This window comes from Dipodomys merriami, unplaced genomic scaffold (assembly GCF_024711535.1).
Source record: "Dipodomys merriami isolate MVZ:Mamm:240054 unplaced genomic scaffold, mDipMer1.0.p SCAF_27, whole genome shotgun sequence".
Lineage (NCBI taxonomy): Eukaryota > Metazoa > Chordata > Mammalia > Rodentia > Heteromyidae > Dipodomys > Dipodomys merriami.
Window position 1 is genome coordinate 8,005,995 of NW_027204159.1, and position 24,908 is coordinate 8,030,902.

At 40.5% G+C, this 24,908-nt stretch overlaps 1 protein-coding gene across 12 annotated transcripts in view; it reads left to right on the forward strand.

Moving 5' to 3' along the window:
* The window catches only part of LOC138837419 (protocadherin alpha-C2), a 218,732-nt gene that overhangs the window by 101,531 nt on the left and 92,293 nt on the right, over positions 1–24,908 (forward strand). For 2 of the 12 annotated variants that reach the window (XM_070036188.1, XM_070036200.1), the window contains exon 1: positions 21,451–23,883. The exons of the other annotated variants lie outside the window; for them this stretch is intronic. In XM_070036188.1, coding sequence (XP_069892289.1) covers positions 21,451–23,883 — 2,433 coding nt within the window. Of the gene's footprint in view, positions 1–21,450; positions 23,884–24,908 lie in introns of those variants that run through there. 12 annotated transcript variants of the gene reach the window in all.

Genomic DNA, 24,908 nt, shown 5'->3' on the forward strand with positions numbered 1-24,908 from the left:
AATCTAGACCTCCAGAAACGAGATTTCCACTAGATGGCGCATCTGATGCAGATATTGGAGTAAACTCGGCCTTGACTTACCGACTAGATCCCAACGATTATTTCGCTTTGGACACACCAAACAAGCGTGAGCAAATGTCTTCATTGTCACTAGTATTAAAGAGAACATTAGACAGAGAGGAAATTGAGGAACATAGTTTATTATTGAGAGCCACTGATGGAGGTAAACCCGAGCTCACCGGCACAGTGCAGCTGCTCATCACCATTGCTGATGTGAATGACAATGCCCCAGAATTTGATCGACTCATTTATAAAGTCAGAGTGCTGGAGAATGTATTCAATGGGACATTGATACTCAAACTAAATGCCACAGATCCGGATCATGGTACAAATGGAGATGTAGTCTACGCCTTTAGAAGACCTATATCTCCCGCAGTGCTATATGCATTTGACATAAATCCCTACAGTGGAGAAATTAGGACAAAAGGCAGACTGGATTTTGAAGAAAAAACGTTTTATGAAATTCCAGTGGAGGCAATTGATAAAGGAAACATTCCAATGACAGGTCATTGTACTCTTTTGGTGGAAGTACTAGACATAAATGACAATGCACCAGAGGTAATTATCACTTCCCTGTCACTCCCTGTCAAAGAAGACACTCAGCCTAATGCTGTCATTGCTCTGATCAGTGTGTCCGACCGTGATTCTGGTGCCAATGGACAGGTGACCTGTTCCCTAATGCCCCGCACCCCTTTCAAGCTGGTGTCCACCTTCAAAAATTACTATTCATTAGTGCTGGAGAGCCCCTTGGACCGAGAGACCATCTCTGACTATGAGTTGGTGGTGACCGCGCGTGACGGGGGCTCGCCTCCACTGTGGGCCACCGCCAGCGTGTCGGTGGAGGTGGCCGACGTGAACGACAACGCGCCCGTGTTCGCACAGGCCGAGTACACGGTGTTCGTGAAGGAGAACAACGCGCCCGGCTCGCACATCTTCACGGTGTGGGCGCGCGACGCGGACGCGCAGGAGAACGCGCGCGTGTCGTACTCGCTGGTGGAGCGGCGGGTGGGCGAGCGCGCGCTGTCGAGCTACGTGTCGGTGCACGCGGAGAGCGGCAAGGTGTACGCGCTGCAGCCGCTGGACCACGAGGAGCTGGAGCTGCTGCAGTTCCAGGTGAGCGCGCGCGACGCTGGCGTGCCCGCCCTGGGCAGCAACGTGACTCTGCAGGTGTTCGTGCTGGATGAGAACGACAATGCGCCTGCGCTGCTGGGGCCTCCGGCGGCGGCGGCGGCGGCGGCGGCGGCGGCGCGCGCAGCGAAGTGCTGTCGCGCTCGGTGGGCGCTGGCCACGTGGTGACCAAGGTGCGCGCGGTGGACGCGGACTCTGGCTACAACGCGTGGCTGTCGTACGAGCTGCAGCCGGCGGCGGCCGGTGCGCGCAGCGCGTTCCGCGTGGGGCTGTACACGGGCGAGATCAGCACCACGCGCGCGCTGGACGAGGCGGACGCCGCGAGGCAGCGCCTGTTGGTGCTGGTGAAGGACCATGGCGAGCCGGCGCTGACGGCCACCGCCACGGTGCTGGTGTCTCTGGTGGACAGCGGCCAATCGCCCAAGCTGTCTTTGCGTGCATCGGAGGGCGCCGTGGCTTCGGAGGCGACGCTGGTGGACGTGAACGTGTACCTGATCATCGCCATCTGCGCGGTGTGCAGCCTGCTGGTGCTGACGCTGGTGCTGTACGTGGCGCTGCGGTGCTCTGGGGCGGCTGTGGGGCGGAGCGAGGGCGCGTGCGCGCCTGGGAAGCCTGTGCTGGTGTGCTCCAGCGCGGTGGGGAGTTTGACTTACTCCCAGCAGAGGAGGCAGAGGGTGTGCTCAGCAGTGGTTCCATCCAATACGGATCTCATGGCCTTCAGCCCTAGTCTTCCTCCTCCTCTGGGTTCAGCAGAAGAACCATGTCAGAGGGAGGGGCAGGTAGACCGCCCGGAAGAGGTAAGTTCGAATATTTAAAAATGGTTTTTTTAATACTAATATGTAGCCTTCCTCGCAAAACTTACTCGTTTAAGCCATCTTTAACCCCGATTTTGAGATTATTTCTTCAGTATTTAATCCCTCTTGTACTTGATTAATTCCTCTCTAGTTATTTGGATTTGCTTTTTTCCCCCCTATAGTGCAACCTCATTGTCCAAAACCAGAAATATTTTGTTTTTGTGGCCTTCTCATTTAAAATCTTTATATGTATTTACAAAAATCCTATGGTGTGAGATCTTAAACATTTTACAAAAGCTAGTTCTAATGAGGCTAACCATAACTCTAATAATTTGATGTTTTAAAATTTAATTTAAATCTATACATGTAGATGTGTTAATTTATAAATCATTGTTTTTATACATTCTGTTCATTTATCTTTGTTGTCTTTAAGAGACATCATTGTTTATTCTCAGAAGTCTTATACATTCCCTGCGATTTTATTTTCACATTTTATTTGTGCTTAAATATCACACAATTTTGTACTTACACCTAAAGATTTTTGCTATTATTTCTTTGAAAAATTAATCCATATGATGCATTTTATGTCTCTACAATATCCTGACACTTTTAGTATCATGTAGTATTCCATAGTGTTGATAGACAATTATGTATTTATTATTCACTTATATATGAGTAAACACTTTGAATCTTTTTTTGCTTTGTTTTCCTTGTAAAATATGTTGTATCATTTTTTATATTCTCTAAAATAGCAGTGTTTCTTCTTCTTTTTTTTTTGGGGGGGTCCAATAGTGGGGCCTGAACTCTGGCCCTGGGCGCTGTCCCTCAGCTCTTCAGCTCAAGGCTAGTGCTCTACCATTTGAGCTACAGCCCCACTTCTGGCTTTTTTCTTTTTGCTTATGTGGTGCTGAGGAATCGAACCCAGGGCCTCATGCATGCAAGGTAAGCACTCTAACACTGGGTCACCTTCCCAGCTCAATAACAGTGTTTCATTTCTGTGGAATTCATTTTGCCATGTGGAATTGGTGCACAAAAAAGAACATTAATGTCACTAATGTTGGCTTAAGTTTCTAATCCTAGCTGAATTTGTAAAGTTTGGTTTTAACGTAGTGTCTTGTACATCTCATTGTTACAATGGGTCAACCTGTATCCCTGTTTAAGCATTTTGTTTTTCCTTTCCCCTCCCCAAACTAGAGAAGTGTATATAAAAGATTCAGAGCGCTGGAATCAAATACAGTGTCACTGATTTTTGTCACTTACTTTTGCAAATTGATTATGTGTCTGTTTTTTTTAAATGTTAGCTGTTAGGCTTGTTGATATTCTTGAATGTATAGGTTTACCATTTATATTCAATTTGGGAAAACTTTTAGTCACATTTATTCAACGTTTTTTGTTTCCTTCTAGTCTTTTTGGAATTTCAATTATACATATGTTGGATTGTTAGATATTATCCTGCAAGTCATTGAAACTTGCTCATTTTTGTATCTTTTCTTTCTGTGCTTCACTGGATATCCTTTGTTTATATATTTTAAAGGTTTCAAACTCACTGATGTTCCTTTTATAAGTAACATATCTGTTGATCCTAGGCAGTACATTTCTTTCTTTCTTTGTTTCCTATTGGTATAAGATTCCTTTCAGGTCTTCAAATTTTTATTTTATTTATCTTCACTTAATTTTAATCTTCTGTCTATATTCTTGCAAATATAAGCATTATTATAATAAATATTTGAACACTCTTCTCTATTAATTTGAATATTTTTGTCATTATATGTTTCTTTTGATTGACTCTTCTTGTATAAGATTTATTTCTTCTTTTCATTACTGGATCTTTGGTCAGGTCTCTACCACTTGAGCCACAATGCCAGTCCTGGCTTTTTCTGCTTGTGTGGTACTGAGGAATCAAACCCAGGGCTTCAGGAATGGTAGGCAAGAATTCTACCACTAAGCCACTTTCCCAGCCTCTCAGGTGCCAGATATTTTGAATTTTATAATGTCAGGTGCTAGATTGTGTATGTGTGTGTGTGCATGCCCAGATATGGGTTTTTAAAGCTGTGGTTCTCAACCAGGTATAATATTTCCCCAGTAAACAATTTGGCAGTGTTTAGAAATTGCCTTAAAGAGGAAATGTGAACAATCTTAGGATTCATCTCATTTGCGTGTGCTTTCCCCATTCCTTATCTGTTCTTGAAAATACTTCCTTCATACATTTTGTGTAGTTTACTTTTTGTTTATCAAGAAAAAGCACATAGAAGTCCATACATTATTGTTTGACAAACAGTATTCATCATATCTGTAATGTTTCTTTAAATTCCAATACAATAGCAGTAGATTTGAGCACAAAATTGCGCTCAAGTGTGGATATCTGTTTGTTAATCCTGTGTTGGTTACATTAACTTTATTGATTACATTAACTATACTTCTTAGTAAAGGATACACAAGTGGCTTTTGTCTGTAATCTTAGCTAGTCAGGAGGCAGAGTGAGATCTGAGGACCCTGGTTTGAAGCCAGCTAGGTAGGAAAGTCTGTGAAACTCTTATCTCCAATTAACCACTAAAAAAGTGGAAGTGGAGGTATGACTCAAGTGATAGAGCAGTAGCATTGGGTAGAAAAATTCAGGGAAAGCACCCAGGCACTGAGTTTACACTCTGGGAAAAACACACACACACACACACACACACACACACACACACACACACACACACACACACACACACACACACACACACACACACACACACACACACACACACACACACACACACACACACACACACACACACACACACACACACACACACACACACAGCATAGAAATGAATATTCCCTTTTAAACTCAATATGATAATGTCTTTCTTTTAATTCTGAATTTAGATCATTCAAGTTTATATTATGGATACAGAATTTTTTTTTTTTTTTTTTTTTGTTGGTTGTGGGGCTTGAACTCTGGGCCTGGGTGCTGTCCCTCAGCTCTTCAGCTCAAGGTGAGCACTCTACCACTTGAGCTACAGCGCCACTTCCTTAAGTTTATATCATGGATGGTATGCTTCATTGTATTTTTTCTTCCATTGTACTACATATTTTTTGTTATTTTAGTTGTGCCTTTTTCTCCGGTTGTGATGGTTTGATCAAATGAATACTTATTACCTCTTCTCTCCTAATTTGTAAGTTCAACTATAGTTTTTGTTTGAGTAATGCTTTTTCTAGTTATTTCTGTGTTTGAACATTTTTTGGCTGTAAAATGTAACATACTTACTAAAAAGTAATTATACACACAAACATATCTGTGGTTTAGGAAATATTTATAAATGAAAAATAGTATAGTTTCAAAGAACTAGAATATGTCTGGCACTCCAGTATTCTTTTTTGATATCTACCTGATCACAGCCCTGTCAGAGTCCCAGAGGTCACCTTTTGCATGACTGCAATTATTATTATTTGTTTGTAATAAATAGTTTAGTTTTGCATGTGTTGAACTTAATACATGAGCTTAAAGTATTATAATCTCATTTCCTTATTATTGAACTGGACACTGTGCTTGTAGGATTTTTCCATGTTATTATATATGTAATTTATTGTTTCCATTTCTTTAAAATAGACTATTGAGTAGACAACAATTTGTTTTGAACCATTTCTTTTTTTTTTTGAACCATTTCTTGATATCTTGGTTATTTTTAATTTTAATTAAAATTAGGGGCTGGGAAGTTGGCTCAGTGGTAGAGCGCTTGCCTTGCATGCCTGAGGCCCTGGGTTCGATTCCTCAGCACCACATAAGCAAAAAGAAAAAAGCTGGAAATGGTGCTGTGGCTCAATTGGTAGAGCTCTAGTCTTGAGCTGAAGAGCCGAGGGACAGCACCCAGGCCCAGAGTTCAGGCCCCATGACCGGACCCTCCCCCCAAAAAATTAAAATGAAAAATTTATTATTTTAATGTTTTAATAAATTATTTATTGAATCATTTTCAATTTATTTAATTAACAAATAATTAAAAATAAATTGTTTAATAAATTTAAATTTTAATTAAAATTAAGATTTTAATTAATTCAGTTGCTCTATTCTTCTCCACTACTTGTTACAGTTAAAGCTTGCTGGATGCAGAGCTGCCTCTCCTTGTGGGTTTAATTAGTGTTTTTTAAAAAGTGAAGTTGAGTGTCTTTTCACTATTATAATAGTAATCACTATTAGATAGTAAACTTAAATGCCTTTATTTTGTATTCTGAACCTCTTTGTTGCTGATTACTAGAACTTAAGCATTTATGCCATACGTACATATATGTATATATATTCTGGCCTTTCCCCCCACATATGGTCTATTTTTGTTGTTGTTGGTGATGATGGTGGGGCTTGAACTCTGGGCCTGGGCACTATCCCTGAGCTCTTCAGCTCAAGGCTGGCTTTCTACCTCTTGAGCCACAGCACCACTTCCGATTTTCTAGTGGTTTATTGGGGATGAGTCTCGGGGACTTTCCTGCCTGGGCTGGCTTTGAACCACTATCCTCAGATCTCAACATCCTGAGTAGCTAGGATTACAGGCATGAGACACTGGCACTTGGCTTTAAAGGGTCTATTTTTATTATCAAAATTCTTGATTCAGTTGTTCTTTATATATTTAAAATTTCTGGTTGGTACTTTTTTTTTGTTTCTGGATTAAGAAATGCATCCCTCTCTGAGATGATGAACATATTCTCCTATTTCATATATTAGGAACTTAACAATTTTTGCTTTTTATATTTTGTTCTCCAATATTTCTAGAATTCATTTCTGGAACATACACATGCAGGAAATGTACAGTCTTATTTTTCATATATATAATATCACATAAAAACGTATTTCTTTTACTGCTTCATGCTGTTACTCATGTCACATGTGTAATATTTCTATTTGTATGGGTCAGTTTCTGAGTGATCTATTTTATTAGCCTTTTTGTCTTATGTCAGTACAATTGACATCTAATTTTAATTGCTATGGTTTAAATTAATACTTAATATCTCATAGTACAAATACCAGTGATTTAATTTTATTTGCTTTTATTATTTTTTACTTTTATTTCTTATTTTAATTAAAAGTTTTTGTTAATGGACAAATAATTGTATTTTTGTTGTTGTTGTTGTTTTGTTTTGCTCATGGGGCTTGAACTCTGGACCTGGGCATTGTACCTCAGCTCTTCAGCTCAAGGCTAGCGCTCTACCACTTGAGCCACAGTGCCATGTCCCGTTTTCTGAGTGGTTTATTGGAGAAGGCTTACCTGCCGGGCCTGGCTTTGAACCACGATCCTCAGATCTCAGCCTCCTGAGTAGCTAGGATTATAGGTATGAGCCACCAGCGCCCAGCTTAATTGTATGTATTTATGGGATACAGTTAATAATAATGTATTGGGTGTTTCAAAAGAATAAATATTTAATGTTCTATTTTTTTTTTTTTTGTCAGTCATGGGGCCTGAACTCTGGGCCTGGGCACTGTCCCTCAGCTCTTCAGCTTAGGGCTAGTGCTCTACAACTTGAGCCACAGTGCCACTTCAGGCTTTTTCTCCTTATGTGGTGCTGAGGAATCGAACCCAGGGCCTCATGCATGCAAGGCAAGCATTCTACCACTGAGCCACCTTCCCAGACCCCACCACTTCTTATAAAAACATTAAATATGGGCTGGGAAGGTGGCTCACTGGTAGAGTGCTTGCCTTGCATGCATGAGGCCCTGGGTTTGATTCCTCAGTGCCACAGAAGCAGAAAAAGCTGAAGTGGCGCTGTAGCTCAAGTGGTAGAGCTCTAGCCTTGAGCTGAAAAGCTGAAGGACAGTACCCAGGCCCAGAGTCCAGGCCCCACAACTGGCAAGAAAAAAAAAAAGTGGTAAGTTGGTGAGACAAAAGTTATGTTAACTAGTGTGACTGAATATTTACCCAATTTACATGTAGGTCAATGCATCACATCATCCACCTAGCCTAGGTTGGCAATTCTTTATCATTTCATTTGAATTCTATACTTAGTTTTTAAAGTTTCATACTGAGTATTATATTTTTGGGGAACTAACATTTTTAAAACAGGTATCTTCCAATTCATGAACATAGTACTGTCTTCTTTTATTTAGGTCCAAATAGTACTCTATTTAAATGTGGTAAACATAAGGTTTTTAAAAATAATCTAAATGTGGTAATTCCAATATATGAATATATTGGTTCACAGTACTCCATAACTTTTTAGAGTATAAATGATGATTAATTAAAATGGAATTAATTTCTGAATGTGAGCATGTTATTTTAGATATTGAAGTTTATTATTCAGGAGTATGAAGTTAATTTTCCTATAATTTAACAGAAAACACCCAAATGCTTGAGTCTCTCAAAGTAATTGCCTTATTTCAATAATAAATTTTATTAATATACTTTTTCACATGTGGAAGTTGAGAAGGCTTCTCAAGGCTCCTAATTCATCAATGTTTCTATTGTTACTAATAAATGTGACCCTCCCACTTTCCTAACTGAGATGATTCATTGCACTGCTCCTCAATAGGCTCAGCATTTAAAATAGTTTATATTCATTTTCTTCTCTTCTCTTCCTTAAGCAGTTGAATGAGATATTATGTATCCATTTCTTTTTTAATTTACAACTTTAGGTCTGTTGAGCTGCTTGTGTACTATCTTTTAAAAAGGACTTTTGTTGTTATGTGTTCTTTTTCCTTGAAGAGGAACTCATAACAATCATGATTTCATAACAATTATATTTCAGTATGTATGCATGCATGCATGCATCTACCTATCCATCCATTGTCTATTCATCCACAAATCTATCTTCTCAAATATATTTTATGTTCTTTGCTCACCAATGATTCAATTTTTCACCATCTTATGATATTTTTGCTTTTGTTTATTGTTTAATTGAAATATTTTCTTCTTTTTTTAGTGTATGTGCCACTACTGGGGCTTGAAATCAGGGCTTTTCACCCTTGCTTAGCTTCTTTTCTCATGGTTGGTGCTCTAATACTTAAGCTACTCCTCCACTTCTAGCCTTTTGCTTGTTAATTGGAGGTAAGTGTCTCATGGACTATTCTGCCTAGGCTGGCTTGGAACTATGATCCTCAGATCTCAGCCTCCTGAGAGGCTAGGATTATAGTTTTCAATCCATAATCTATGAATGCCTGGCTGACATACTTTCTAAAACTATAATTTGTGGAAAATATTTGAAGCACACACTTACTGAGTTCTTGAATATCTTTGGAAAACAAGCTTTTCAATCTGATAGGTCTGCACTGTAAATTCTTGCTATTCATATGTGCATGGTTCCAAGGAGACTACTGTTGAGGAAAAAAAATCATTGAATGCTTAGGATGTTTAGAGTCCAGTATTCTAAGATTATTCAGATTCTAAGATTATTTAGCCTTACTTTTATCATATATATGATAGGTCTAAGCATCCATAACCTGAAACTCTATGGAATAGACTACATTACTGCACAAAATACTGTTGTACTCATTAACACTGCTCACTAAAACTAGATCCTATTTAATGTTCTGTCCAACTTGAATACTGCAGATGCTTGATTCATTTTTCCACAATGCTACTCAATTTCTGGTAAAGACATTCTATCCTTCAACAAATCTCAAATGTTTGCTTTATCACTTAAACCCACTATGTACCCTTTTTTTTTTCCCTTGGGAGACTAACCATAAGTTTACGTGCTTCTGTGGTGGTATTTTCTTTTTGCAAAGCATATTTTTCACAAAATTAAGGTCAGGAAGACACTCAAAATATTACCAATGATTTGAACACAAGTGATGATGATGTGGAACTTGCACATACTGAGCTATATGGGAGAACTAAAAAATTTTGTTTTTCAAATTTATTTGAATTTTTTTACTTACTATTATTGGATCATATTTTGTCAAAAATGCATGTACAAATGGGCAAACAAGGTGGGCCAACTGTACATAATTATGCCTGTACTCGATTTTCCACAGTATTGAGTATGCTTTTCTATGCTAGTACTTTCCTATATCAAATATTGATTTCAAAATATCTAATAACAATAGTTTTATGTTATTTATAAGTTGTATTTATTAGAGTTTTTTTTTGCCTAAATGCTCAAAGAATTTGTTTTATTTTTTACTTTCTTTAATATGTAGGTGTATGAAAATATATTTAGCATGAGCTTTTCTGTCAGTATTCTTGGCATAGCATACATGTTAACAATCCATAGTTTTAAAACTTATTATTCTGAGCTGGGCACTGGTGGCTCATGCTTGTAATCCTAGCTACTCAGGAGACAGATCTGAAGATTGCGGTTCAAAGCCAGCCTGGGCAGGAACAGTCCATGAGACTCTTATCTCTAATAAGCCACCAGAAAACTGGAAATAGTGCTGTGGCTCAAGTGGTAGAGCTCTTGCCTTGTGCTTAAGAGCTGAAGGACAACGCCCAGGCCCAGAGTTCAAACCCCACAACTGACAATAAATAAATAAATTATTATTATGGAATTTTAAAAAAAGATGATAGAGGGGGTGGGAAGGTGGCTCAGTGGTAGAGCACTTGCCTTGCATGCATGAGGCCCTGGGTTTGATTCCTCTGCACCACATAAGCAAAAAGAAAAAAAGCCGGAAATGGCGCTGTGGTTCAAGTGGTAGAGTGCTAGCCTTGAGCTGAAGAGCTGAGGGACAGAACCCAGGTCCAGAGTTCAGGCCCCACGACCGGACCCCCCCCCCCCCCAAAAAAAAGATGATAGACTGGGAAGGTGGCTCAGTGGTGGAGTGCTTGCCTTGCATGCCTGAGGCCTTGGGTTCGCTTCCTCAACACCACATAAGCAGAAAAAGCCAGAAGTGGCCCTGTGGCTCAAATGGTAGAGCACAGGCCTTGAGTTGAATAGCTGAGGGACAGCACTCAGGCCCAGAGTTCAGGCCCCATGACTGCCAAAGAAGAAAAGAAAAAAAAAAGATGATAGACTTTAGTATTTCTTCTCTTAGTTTAGTTTTCTTCTCTAGGGACTCCAATTATATGTGTTAGGTACTCTGCCCAACTACCATAGTTAGTAGTTCTAAATGGTACTTTAATCTTGTATATGTTTGTGTGTATGCCAGTAACTGAGGCCTAATTTGTAGTTTAAATACTGCCCCTTAGCTTTTTTTGCTAAAGGATGGAGCTCTACCACTTGAATCACATCTCCACTTCAAGTTTTTTTACTGGTCAATTAGAGATAAAAATCTCATGGATTTTCCTTCCTGGCCTAGCTTTAAACCTGGATCTTCTGATCTCAGTTTTCTGAGTAGCTAGGATTACAGGTGTAAGGCCCTGGCATGCTCTGTTTGTTTTTAATTATATTTTTATTATCTTTAAATAGTTGTATAAAGGGGTTACCATTCAACAAATCAGTTTGTAAGTACAATACAGCTTGATCAATATCACTTTTTTTTTTTTTTTTGTCTGTCCTGGGCTTTAACTCTGGGCCTGGGCGCTGTCCCTCAGCTCTTCAGCTCAAGGCGAGAGCTCTACTGCTTGAGCCACAGCGCCACTTCCGGTTTTCTAGTGGTTTTATTGGCTTTATAGGCTGGCTTTGAACCGTTATCCTCAGATCTCAGCCTCCTGTGTAGCTAGGATTACAGGCGTGAGCCACTGGCACCCGGCAAAATTTTATTACTATTTTTTTGCTTATGTGGTACTGAGGAATTGAACCCAGGGCCTCATGCATGCTAAGCAAGCACTCTTCCACTAAGCCAAATTCCCAGCAATATCTCTTCTTTCATTATTCTTTCCCATCCTTCCCAACCCAACTCCTTGTCTCAATTTTTGTAGTTTCATAGGATATGCATTGAATATTATGACTACATCCTCTTTCCTTTTTTAAAAAAATTTTATTGTGAAAATACTGTACAGAGGGGTTACAATTACATGGGCAAGATAATGAGTACATTTCTTATCAAGCATTGTTGCCTCCTCCTTTGTTTCCCCTTCCCATCTCTTCCCATCAACCCTTCTTTTTTCGACATAACGACTTGTACATCTCATTGTTGCAATGGGTCCACCTGTATCCCTATTTAAATGATTTATTTTTGCCCTTCCCCTCCACAAATTATACCAGCATCAAATACAGTGAAAGCAGGGGTTATACCATGGGGGAGGGACATACAAAGCAACAAAGTCATAATCTTATAAATGTGTTAGAAACAATCACAAGAAAGAAAAAAACATTTGAATTCTTGTCTTGGGGTTCATTTCACCTAACTATTCTCTTTCCTTTTGTGTCTTCATTTGTCTACTCCCTCCCTGTAACCTCATCCCCCACACTTTTCAAGCATCAGTCTTCTGGTATTCATTGACTATTAGTTTTTCTTTTTTTCTTTTTTTTATTTTTATTTTTTTGGGGGTCTGTTGTGGGGCCTGAACTCTGGGCCTGGGCGCTGTCCCTCAGCTCTTCAGCTCAAGGCTATCACTCTACCACTTGAGCCACAATGCCACTTCCGGCTTTTTTCTTTTTTGCTTATGTGGTGCTGGGGAATTGAACCCAGGGCCTCATGCATGCAAGGCAAGCGCTCTACCATTGAGCCACCTTCCCAGCCCAACTATTAGTTTTTCTAAGGAATTACACCACTAATAGTCTCCCCTGCATATACCATACTTTGGTCAATATTTTTGCGTATGATTGTATATGAATCCATATGAGATGACTTGTTTATTTAGAATTCTTCCATATAGAAGAGAAAATGTATCCTTTGTTTCCCTGGGCTTGACTTACTTAACATAAATTTTCTTTGTAAATGATGTAATATCAATATCATTCTTCCTAATGGATGAATAAAATTCCTTTGTGTATATATACCACATTTTCTTGATCCATTCATCCATTGAGGGGAATCTATACTATTTCCATAACCTTGGTTATAGTAAATAGTGAAGTAATGAACATGGTTGTTCAAGTGACTTCTCTGTATCCTAACTTGTAATTGCCTGGGTAAATGCACAAGAGTGCATTTTTTTTGGCCAGTCCTGGGGCTAGAATTCTGGACTGGGTGCTGTCCCTGAACTTCTATGCTCAAGATGAGTGCCATACCACATGAGCCACAGTGCCATTCTGGCTTTTTTTGAGTAATTTATTGAAGATAAGAGTCTCATGGAGGACTGGGAAGGTGGCTCATTGGTAGAGTGCTTGCCTTGCATGCATGAGGCCCTCGGTTTGATTCCTTAGCACCACATAAGCAGAAAAAAAGCCAGAAGTGGCACTAGCCTTGAGCTGAAGAGCTGAGGTACAGTGACCAGGCCCAGAGTTCAGGCCCCATGACTGACCTCCCGCCCTCTTCCCCCCAAAAAAAAGAGTCTCATGGAGTTTCCTGCCCTGGTTGGCTTTGAACTGCAGTCCTCAGATCTCAGCCTCCCCAGTAGCTAGGATTGCAGGTGTGAGCCACTGGGGCTTGGCTCTGTGATTAATTTTTTGAGGAATCTCCAACTGCTTTCCAGAGTAATTGAACAAGTTTACATTCCCACCAATAGTGTACTAAGGTTTCTTTACCTCTACCTACATTCATGGCAGCATCTGTTGGTATTTATATTCTAGATGATGACCATTCTAACTGGAGTGAGATGTAATCTCAGTGTTATTTTGATTTGTATTTCCTTTATGGCCAGAGATGTGGAATATTTCTTTATGTATCTTTTTCTTCTGAGAAGTCTCTATTTGGCTTATTTGGCCATTTATTAATTGGGGCATTGAATTTGTGAGGATTTAGTATCTAAAGTCTTAATGTCTTCAATTTTTTTTTTTGTCAGTCATGGGGCCTGAACTCTGGGCTCTGGTGCTGTCCCTCAGCTCTTCAGCTCAAGACTAGTGCTCTACCACTTGAGCCATAGCACCACTTCTGGCTTTTTATCTGCTTATGTGGTGCTGAGGAATTGAACCCAGGGCTTCATGAATGCAAGGCAAGCACTCTACCACTGAGCCACCTTCCCAGCCCTTCTTCAATTTCTTTCTTCAAAATATTATAGTTTTTATTGTAGAGGTCCTTCATTTCCATGGTCAGGTTGATTTCTAGGTATTTTAATTTTTTCCAGACTGTTGCAAATAGGGTTACTTTCTTGATTTCACTCTTGATCTTCTCATTGCTGGCATACAGAAAAGCTACTGAATTTTTGTGGATTTATTTTAAATACTGTTACTATGTCAAAGTTATTTGTCAGCTCTTGGAGTTTTGGGGTGGAATCTGTAGGTTCTTTTAGATAGCGGATCATATCATCTACAAATAGGGATAATTTTATTTCTTCCTTTTTTATTTATTATTTTCTTATTTCCATCTTGTATTTCTCTGATGGCATTATCTATAGTCTTTATTTGCTGTTATGTTTACTCTGGTTTAGCTTTCACTTCTGAAAAAAATTATTATTTTTTTGTGTACTTCTGTCTTTACTCCTTCCTTCCTAAAAATAAAAAAAGGTTTGTGGATATTTGCTTTATACTTTGGGCTGTGATCTAATACTACCTCATTTACCATTTACACCTTTTACACACCCATTTTTTTTCCCTCTCAGCACTTTCTTAATGGCACTACAAGTACTCCTCACTCACCTTATATACTTCCTGGTCCAGTTCTAGAATTAGCTATTCCTACAAGGACCCCTGATTTTTTTTATTGAATTGGATTAGAAATCAAGATCTGTCCTTAATCCAATTATAGCAAACAAGCCACTCTTCAAGATAAACCACCAGTAGTATTTGGAATGACAAGCCTGTGATAGAATGAGGAAGTATTCTAGCTTAAAGCAATTTATTTATCACAACTAAATGTGGTGTGTGATTCTGGAATGGATTCTAGACTCCAGTACTGTTTTTATTCTTTTGCTATAGATGACACTGTTTGACAGTTCACAAAATAGGAATCAAGTCTGCTTTGGCTAGTTGTGTTATATCTATGTTCATTTCCTGATTTAGCTAATCATACTGTGGAATGTAAGAAAACATGCACTACTTGCTTTTAGAAATAAAGGCACATCATATTTGCAACTTACTTTAAAATGGTTCAGAAGAAAAAAAATCAAGTTTTATTAGGTGCTCCAGTTGTTCATGAAATATTTTTTGGGCCCTCTGCTGGCACAACTAAGGAAATAGATAGTATTTCTTCTTACAACTATCTTTATTTATCTTAAGCAAAATGTAAGTTTTAGTGATATCTCCAGTATCACATAGATCATTCTACCCTTTTACATGCTTATCTGTAGCTTCATACTTCAACACAGAAAACTGGCCCCACAAGTCATCATCCTTTTGCTTAATTGTTCAATATCAGCATATATGTTTAGTGGTTTCAGAATTGTTAACCCATACCTCTGTGGGCAATTATTTTATTAACTGGAGTACAACACTTACATAGTTTTTGGTCTTTAGTTTTACAAGTTCCATCTATTTCCAGAGATGCTTGGGTGGATACTTTATTACTCCATCTCCTTCAGTGAGGTTATTTCTTACATTTGTATATAAATATATTTGTATTCTTTTACCACATGTTGCATTTCTTCCCACGATAGTAACATTAAGGTTTATTTTTGTGCTATAAAATACTAACAGCTTGAAATATTCCCAATATGATGTACTCATAATAATAGTATCATACAGAATACTTTCAACTTGTGCTTCACCTACTAAATCTCCCTATGTCATCCCACCTTGAACAATTGGCAAAAACTAATTTTGCATTTCCTATAATTTGGAATCTTAGAGTGTGTTTCCAGACTACCTTCTTTCCCTCATTTTGTATCTTGACAGTTTATTTCTTTTTTTACCGATGAATAATATTCCATTGTATAGTTGCTTATTCACATAGCAATAAATATTTTGGTTGTTTCCAGTTTTTGTTGATTAAGAACAAACCTATAAATATCCATGTACAGTCTCTATATCTTTTTTTCCTTTTTCTGAGCTAGGACTTCCAGAACAATGTTGAATAGAGGTCAACCTTGTTTGTTACTATTCTTAGGGGAAAGATTCTTGTTTCTCAATATAATTATGTGATTGGATAATTTTTTAAAAACTATTGCATTGTTTGAGTCCTTACATATCTTAGATAATAACATATCTTATAAACTATAAGGTTCACATATATTTTCTCCCATGCTGTTCACAAAACTTGTAAATTGCCTCAGGTAGTGAAGGGAACTGAAAATAGTTTCTGAGCTTCAAGAGTAAAATTAAAAGATCAAAAAAGAACACAAAAAGCAAACTGGCACAACTCATGAAACAGAAGAGAAATGCAAAATAGTCACAGAAATAAAGTAACATTGAACAGGCTCTGTTTAGTATATAGTCAAGAACAGGAATGCTTGGGGCAAGTTGTGTGTGTGTGTGTGTGTGTGTGTGTGTGTCAGTGGTAGAGTGGTAGAATGCTTGTGTAGTATGCAACAGGCCCTGGTTTCTAGACCCAGCACTGCAATAAAAAACAAAACAAACAAACAAACAAAATGAAACCAAGACCAAAATCTCATTTGAGAAGGTTGACAAAAATAAATGGGAAATAACAAATAATTTAACAAATAGAAAATTATAACTGTGAAATGCAGAAAAAAAGAGATTGAACATATTCCTCATAATTGTCCTCAAGTAGCTCTGACATATAGAAAAAGGATAAACAATCCAAAGGCACCACTGAAGAAAAGACTTGGAGATAAAGATCAACTTCAGATTTAAACATCTAATAATGTAGATCTAATGTGTCTATAGCAGATTCAAGTCAAGGGCAGCAGGTGGACAGTGGGAATTGCTTATTCTGTCAAATTGCAATTTGGCTAGATCTCCACTTCTTGTAGCTCAATAACCAGTCTGCAGTAAAACTTTAAGTGCTTTAGCCACATTTTGAATATGAAATAGGAAATGATTTTTATAGAATAGTATTTTTAATAAATTGGCATATAATTATAAAAAATAATAAATACAGCAGAGAGATAACTGTAGTGTAGATTCATAAGGAAAGGCCCAGGAAACTTTAGAAGCTATCATGGAGAAAACTAGCTCCTTAAAATATATACGAGAAGCCGGGCACTGGTGGCTCACACCTGTAATCCTAGCTACTCAGGAGGCTGAGATCTGAGGATCGCGGTTCAAAGCCAGCCCGGGCAGGAGAGACTGTGAGACTCCTATCTCCAATAAACCACCAGAAAACCGGAAGTGGCGCTATAGCTCAAGTGGTAGAGCACTCGCCTTGAGCTGAAGAGCTGAGGGACAGCGCCCAGGCCCAGAGTTCAAGCCCCATGACCGACAAAAACAAAAACAAAACAACAACAACAACAACAAAAAAATATATATATACGAGAAATACTATAGTAATTTTACTGGCAAGGGTCCTACAGTACATATAACAACAACAGCAACAACAACAACACAAAAGCAACAGTAATAAATAGAAGATAAGGGGCTGGGAATGTGGCTCAATGGTAGAGTGCTTGCCTTGCATGCATGAGGCCCTGGGTTCGATTCCTCAGCACCACATAAGCAAAAAGAAAAAAGCCTGAAGTGGCACTGTGGCTCAAGTGGTAGAGTGCTAGCCTTGAGCTGAAGAGCTGAGGGACAGCGCCCAGGCCCAGAGTTCAGGCCCCATGACCATACCCAAAATAAATAAATAAATAAACAAATAAATAGAAGATAATGCTGTGTGCCAAGAGTACTTTAGGTATTTATGTGCCTCGAACTTAGCTAGAAACTGGATAAACATAATCAAATGATATACTCTCAGTGATTTCCTATTCTATTAAGTTCACTTTGGACACTTATTAAAGCTATTTTGCAGGAGTAAGATTAGCTTAATGTGATGGTGACATTCTGCTGAATTAATTCCCATAGTACCTAAAATATTCCTAGGGAATAATCTTTATTTTTATTTTTATTTTTTTATGAGTCATGGGACCTGAACTCTGGGCCTGGGTGCTGTCCATCAGCTCTTCAGCTCAAGGCTAGTGCTCTACCACTTGAGCCACAGCACCACTTCTGGCTTTTTCTGTTTATGTGATACTGAGGAAAGCACTCTACCACTGAGCTGCTTTCCTAGCCCATCCTAGGGAATAATCTTAAGCACAAAGGAAACTTGGAAGTATGGTTTCCTTTTGCTTACAAGCTCTTTGGTAGGTATCGGATTTACTCTTTCTTCTTTAATTTGGAGATCTCTATTATGAGCTGATCCAATGTAACTAGAAATTCTTGGATTACAATTTAAGGGCAAGTTTAATGGTAGAGCCTTATAATGGTAGTCTGGACAACAGAGACCACACAAAAATTAAGATTATGTTTTTAATTTAAAGCATATTACCTTTAAATGAAATCTTGGAAATACTTGTATTAGGAGAAACTAGAGGAAATTTCATAAAATGGCAAAATGAAATATTAGCAATGAAAGGTTTACTGAAGAGAAGTTGTATTAACTCAAGATTTTAATGTTTATTTGGTTATCTTATCCAAAAGGCAAAAATCTTTAGCCTTTATCTTTGGGATACTGTTGGGATCCATCATGACCATCCCAGTGGACCACACAGAGGGAGGCAGGCACAGGAGAAAGATTATTATAAGGTTTATTGGAGGGGCCATAGCTCCCCTGGAAGAGTGAGCATATAGAGTCCACCCCTATCCAGGTGGCAGGTAGGTCTGGGGCAAGTGGCATGGGCACGTAGGTCTGGCAGAGTGGGAGTGGCTGGCTATCTGGTTGGAACTCTAGGGCAGGGAGGAGCTCAGGCCTGGGTGGAGCTGAGGTCTGGAGATGGGGATAGTGCTAACAGATGCCTTTTCTCTTATATGTTGCTTTCTGACAACGTCCAGCTTATTTAACAAGAATTCAGTGTTATCTCTAGAGTTAGGAATGCTTATGACAAGACAGATATTGCTAAGTAGGTGTTCTGTACTTATTCTCGACACATATGTGATCCTTTGAAGTAGACACCAGTGACAGTTTAAATGGAGAAGTACAAAAAAGGAAAGTGAAACCTGGTAAGTATGTGAAGGAGTTTTGATGAATATTTGCATGCTGATTCTCTGAATGAGAATCTTTTTCTCACACCATAATCTATGCTCACATAGGCTGTCAGCAGCTCAGAGTTTCTAACCCTGGTAAAACTAAAGGCTTGACTGCAGACCTAACCTTCCAAAAGTTAGGCACACTTCTCCAGGTATAGTTCCTCAACTGCTAATTAAAAACCGGAAAGTATGCTCTTTCATCTCAAAGCACTTAGCTGGACTGGCAGCATTAAATTAAGACGAGGAAGTTCAAATGCTATTTTGTGGCACTAAAGCAGATAATATGTTTTCGTTTTGAACTCTGATGAAAATAAGTTCAATGTTTGTGGGCTGTTTAGCATCCCAACAAGGTCTTTTAATGACTCTGCTTAAACGGCTGGCCCATTTCTTGCTTTAATTTTTATCTGATTCCTTAATTCATAAGTCAGAGGGCATTTGCCTGTTATGTTGCATCTTGTTTCTTCTAGTTTTCTGGAAGGGATAGGGGTTGGCTTTGTGATGTTGGGGAAGAGGGAGTACACTTGGTGGAACCCTGGGGTTATCACTTTCACTTTTGACTTTAGAATAGAATGTTGGGTAAACCTCAATTACAACTACTTAAAGATAATAAAAATATAATTAAAAAAAAACAATGTTGGTTCTGCCCCCTTCCCCATACTAAATGGTTGTACAAAAGAGTTACAATTCGGTAATTATTCTTCTTCTTCTCCTTCTCCTTGTTCTACTTGTTCTCCTTCTGTTGGTCATGGGGCTTGAACTCTGGGCCTGGGCATTGTACCTCAGCTCTTCAGCTTAAGGTGAGCACTCTACCACTTGAGCCACAGCTCCACTTCCGGTTTTCTGGAGGTTTATTGGAGATAAGAGTCTCACAGTCTTTCCTGCTTGGCCTGGTTTTGAACTGTGATCCTCATATCTCAGCTTCCTGAGTAGCTAGGATTACAGGCGTGAGCCACCTGTGCCCAGTTAATGAGTACAATGCTTCTTCCTCAATGTTACCCCTTCCTTTGTTCTTCCCCGTTTTCCACCTCCCGTCCCTATCCTCACGTTGTATAGTTCATTTTTGACATAATGTACATTGCATGTGACTGCATTACACATATATTTAAATGTACACAAAAGTCCAGAGAACTGTATAATTAACCTACATGCAGCCTCCACCAGTTTCAACAATAATTAATACTTTTAGTCAATCTTCTAATCAAAATGTAATATTCTGGGGTTTTGATTCCTTGATCTGTGTTTAGCTATTGTCTTTCATGTTTTGGTTCTTGGAGCCTTGAACATTCCACAAATGTGAAAAAGGATTTGAGTGAGAAATGCAGTGTTTAACAAAAGTGTAGATCAGCTTTAACTCACTTCTCTCTCAGAGAAAGCGACTGGGTTATAGGCTGGAACTTGGTGGTATTTGTTGTGGTTTAGAGATGTTCCTTAAAGAACTGATTACTATTTTGGTGTCCATGTCCAAGACTGGATTAAAAATGGAGTTGGGAAAAGTAGGCCCTATGCTGTTTTCTGAATATTTAAAGAGTAGTTTCACTCTGAGTATTTCACTATTTTCCCTTCGCATTTTCAGTCCCCTGAGGACGTGTCATCGTTAGGGGCTAGTTTGTTTGAGTCTTAGTATTGACCCCTTCATGTCCTCTTTCACTCAGCTCCTTGTCTGTCCCGCAGAAAAGCTGAGCTCGCGGGTTCTGCTGCATCAGAAAGCCCCAGACCCCAGTACATTTGAAAGCGGATACGATTGCCCGAGCTTCCCCTCCCTGTCGTCTCATTTGAATCTCGGTGGCTCCTCATTTTAAAAAAGTGTTTCCGAAATGCCCCAACCCAAGGCGGAGAGGCTAGGGATCCAGCGGGGGAATGCACCGCAGCCCTCGGTTCTCTGGGGCTCCTGTTTCCTTAAGCCCAGAGGGCGTGGTCGATCGCGCTCACGGCCCCGCCTCTCGCCTCCGCCCCGCGCTCCTCCGCGGAGTTTCACCCGCTTTGCTGGCCACGATGGGTGGGGAGAATCTGTGGGTCCGTGCATCCCGGGCTCCACGTTCTGCTCCCCAGTAGTTGGCAGGAGGAGTCCAGCAATCTTCAGAGACAGGCTGTGGAAGTTAAGACCCCGGCCATTCTGAGGGCGTTGGCCTAGAAAAAGATCAGACGAGTTAGTTTCTCCAAGTCCCGTCTGGCGCTAGTGGCCAGGGCCGCGGGCGGAGATCCCCGGCAGCGGCCGGGGGAAACCCGGTTCCCTGCCCCGGCGGTGCACCTCCGCTCTGCGCCCCTAGGCGGCACTGCGCTCCTCCGCGCCGGGCGCTCTCCAAGTTGCCAGACGGCGGCCCAGCCTTCAGTCCAGCAAACCAACCTTGCAGCCGGCTGGCCAGCCCGAGGTGATTCCCTGAGATTCTGGAGGCGGATCGTCGGCGGCCGCTGCCTTTCTAGCCCTCCTCGGAGCCTGCTGTCCGCCGTGGCGTGTGCTCTCCGGGAGCCCGGAGCATGGTCCCAGGTTCATCTCTGGTGGAGCGTGGGCACCCAAAGGGAGGATGGTGGGCTGGGGAGTGGCGGTTCTCTGTTTGTGGGTCTCCTCTGGCGCTGCCGCAGGACAGCTGGAGTACTCAGTCTTGGAGGAGACGGAACGGGGCGTCGCTGTAGGCAACGTTGCAGCCGACTTGAAGTTGTCGGCGGCTGATCTGCCCTTGAGGAACTTTCGCTTCCTGTCCAGCCACAGCGAGCCCTACTTTGGGGTGGACCCTAGGAGCGGCAGCCTGGTGGTTCGAGAGCCAGTAGATCGTGAGCAGCTGTGCGGGACCAAAGCTGCCTGCTTCTTGACCTATGAGCTAATGTTCGAGGACCCACTGGAGCTTTACAAGATGCGAGTTCACGTCGTGGACACCAATGACAACTCCCCTCTCTTCCCTGCTGGCGATGTGCAGCTCCACATCCCAGAGTTCCTAACCCCCGGAGCCCGCTTTACACTTCCCAATGCCCAAGATGCTGACGAGGGAAGCAACGCCATGCTAAGCTACAGACTAAGTTCCAACCAGTACTTCCGCCTAGAGATGGGGTCACGGGTCGACGGCAGCAAATACCCAGAGTTAGTGTTGGAAAAAGCGCTGGATCGAGAGCAACGTGTCACCCACCTGCTGGTGCTCACAGCTCAGGACGGAGGGCTGCCTGCGCGCTCCGGAGACGCACAGGTAACCATCACAGTGGTGGACACAAATGACAACGCACCTGTTTTTGAGCGCTCGGTGTATCACACCAGGGTTCCAGAGACTGCATCCAATGGGACCGTGTTATTTCAAGTTCAGGCCTCCGATCCGGATGAAGGCTCCAATGGGGAAGTCTGGTACTCCCTAAGCAATAGCACCCTAGCAGAGCTGAGACACCTCTTTCACGTGCATCCAAAAAGTGGGGAGGTGCGAGTAGCTGCTTTGCTGGGTCCCCCCGAAACTCTACTGGAGGCATACATAGAAGCAAGAGACGAAGGTGTCTTCAGTTTAGCTAGCACTGCTAAACTGCTGGTGGAAGTAACTGATGTGAACGATCATGCCCCAGAGATGGATTTCATAACTATCTCCAGTCCAGTACCTGAGGATGCCACCCCAGGCACAGTGATTGCTCTTCTTAGTGTAAAAGATGAGGACCTTGGTCTCAATGGTAGGGTCATTTGTAGCATGAGCAGCAGTGGTCCTTTTCAGTTGAAGTCTTCTTTTGACAACTACTACAGCCTGCTGACTGATGGGCCTCTGGATCGGGAGCAGACAAGTGAATACCAGGTCCTGATAACTGCCTCAGATAGTGGCACACCTCCACTCAGCACCCAAAGGACACTCACTGTGTCAATCTCTGATGTGAATGACAACACACCTAGCTTTCATCAAGCACATCAGGAGCTTTTTGTGGCTGAAAATAATGGCCCTGGAGCCTCTTTAGGCTATGTGTTTGCCAAGGATCCAGACTTGGGGATGAATGGCCATGTCTTTTATGAACTGTTGGATGTTATTTCTGAAGGGTTGTCAGCCTCTAGCTTAGTGGTAGTGGAACCATCCAGTGGGGCTATCACTGCTAAAACTTCCTTCGATTTTGAGCAACTCAGGGGGTTTCACTTTCAAGTGGAAGGCCGGGATGGTGGCATTCCCCCTAGAAGTGCCACAGTGACCATCAGTTTGTTTGTGATAGATAGGAATGACAATGCGCCAGTCATCTTGTTTCCCTTGCCCAGAAATGGCTCTATCCCAGTGGAAATTGTACCTCGCTCTGCCAGAACTGGACATTTGGTCACAAAAGTAGTAGCAGAGGATGCAGACAGTGGTTCCAATGCTTGGCTCTCCTACCACATCTCTCAGGCTTCTGATGCTACCCTCTTCAGTATTTCAGCCATTATGGGAGAGCTTCGTACTGCACGTTTAGTTCTTCCCACAGATGCAGTTAAGCAGAAGGTGGTAGTAGTGGTTCAGGACCATGGAGAGCCACCGCTTTCCTCCTCTGTCACTATAGGTGTGTTGTTGAGTGACTCTGCCCCTGGGATCCTTCCAGACTTTGAAGATATGTGGGAACCAGGAGGGCAGCTTTCTGGCCAGAACCTGTACTTAGTAATTGCCTTGGCTTGCATTTCCTTCTTGTTTCTGGGATGCTTACTTTTCGTTGTGTGTACCAAATTGAGACAGAGCCTGGGTTGTTGTTCTCAGAGCTGCTGTCATTCTTCAAAGGATCTGAGGCATGGAAGAAAGATGACTTCTAATCCTTGCATGACATCAGCCACAATAGATGTCACTACAATTGAGAGACTTTCTCAAACCTATCTCTATCGAGCCTCTCTGGGGCTTGGTTCTGATAATAATAGTTTATTCTTGTGTGGGGAATACAACACTACTGACCTGAGAAATCTGGCCACTGGTGTAGGACTGAATATACCAATATCCTGTGTTCAGATTCGCAACAGGAAAGGAGATCATGCAAATGTCAATATCATGGTAAGCAACTTTTTTTTTTGGATTTGATTCCTCTGACTAGGAGATAGATGTTAGGAGTTCTGAAATATTTCGTAGATGAACCATTGATAACATTTAGTCGGTTGAACTGAGCATTTCTTAGCCAAGAATTCTAGGAGTATAAAAGTATTAGAATACTGTTCTAGCCTAAAAGGAACTTATATAGTTTATTTTTGAGCAACGAGGGCAAAACATGAAACTTATAAACAATAAAAATAATATTTCATAGATGTCTAAAATTGAAAATAAAAAAGTGCCAAGATTTTTCTTGGGTAATACCTAAAATGAAAAATGAATAATATGTAAGAATCCTCATATTATGAGCAAAATATGGGGAAACATTTATTTAAACCATTATACATCATAAAAAGGTTATGATAACCACAGAATATATATATAAATAAGTTGTAGTGTGCATTTACAAAGGGAGAGACAAAACATTGAGCAGAGAAGTAAGGGATCAGAGAAGGCTTTGTGATAGATTTGGATTGTAAGTGATTTACTATGTAATCAGATGCAACATACTCTATATCCTATACTTTTTATGAATATTGATGTGGCAAAATAATCTTTGAGGAATGCATTCCAAAACACAGCCAATGACTCCACATTAGAATTTTGTAAATACGTAGAAATCATAAACATGTCTCAAAACACCTACTTGTACTAATATAAAGAAGATGATACTATTACATGTAGGACTTAATAATCTTCTGTTTTTAATGTATTTCATAAAGAAAAAGGATGACTAATCTTGATGTCAGAAATAATTTTGTGTTCAAGGGTAGACTTACTACTCAATTTCCATTCAATTTATATTTAATTTTATTATTTAGAAGTCAAGGAGACTTAACAAATAAGAAACTAACACATTTGAGAGTAGTGCATCTACTAAAGAGTGAAGTGGTCAAGTATTTCACTTTTATTTATAGTGGCTTTTGGCATTCAAAATTTATGATTGTAGTCAGGACAAAATTTTTACATCATTATTAACAAGTTTGTATGAT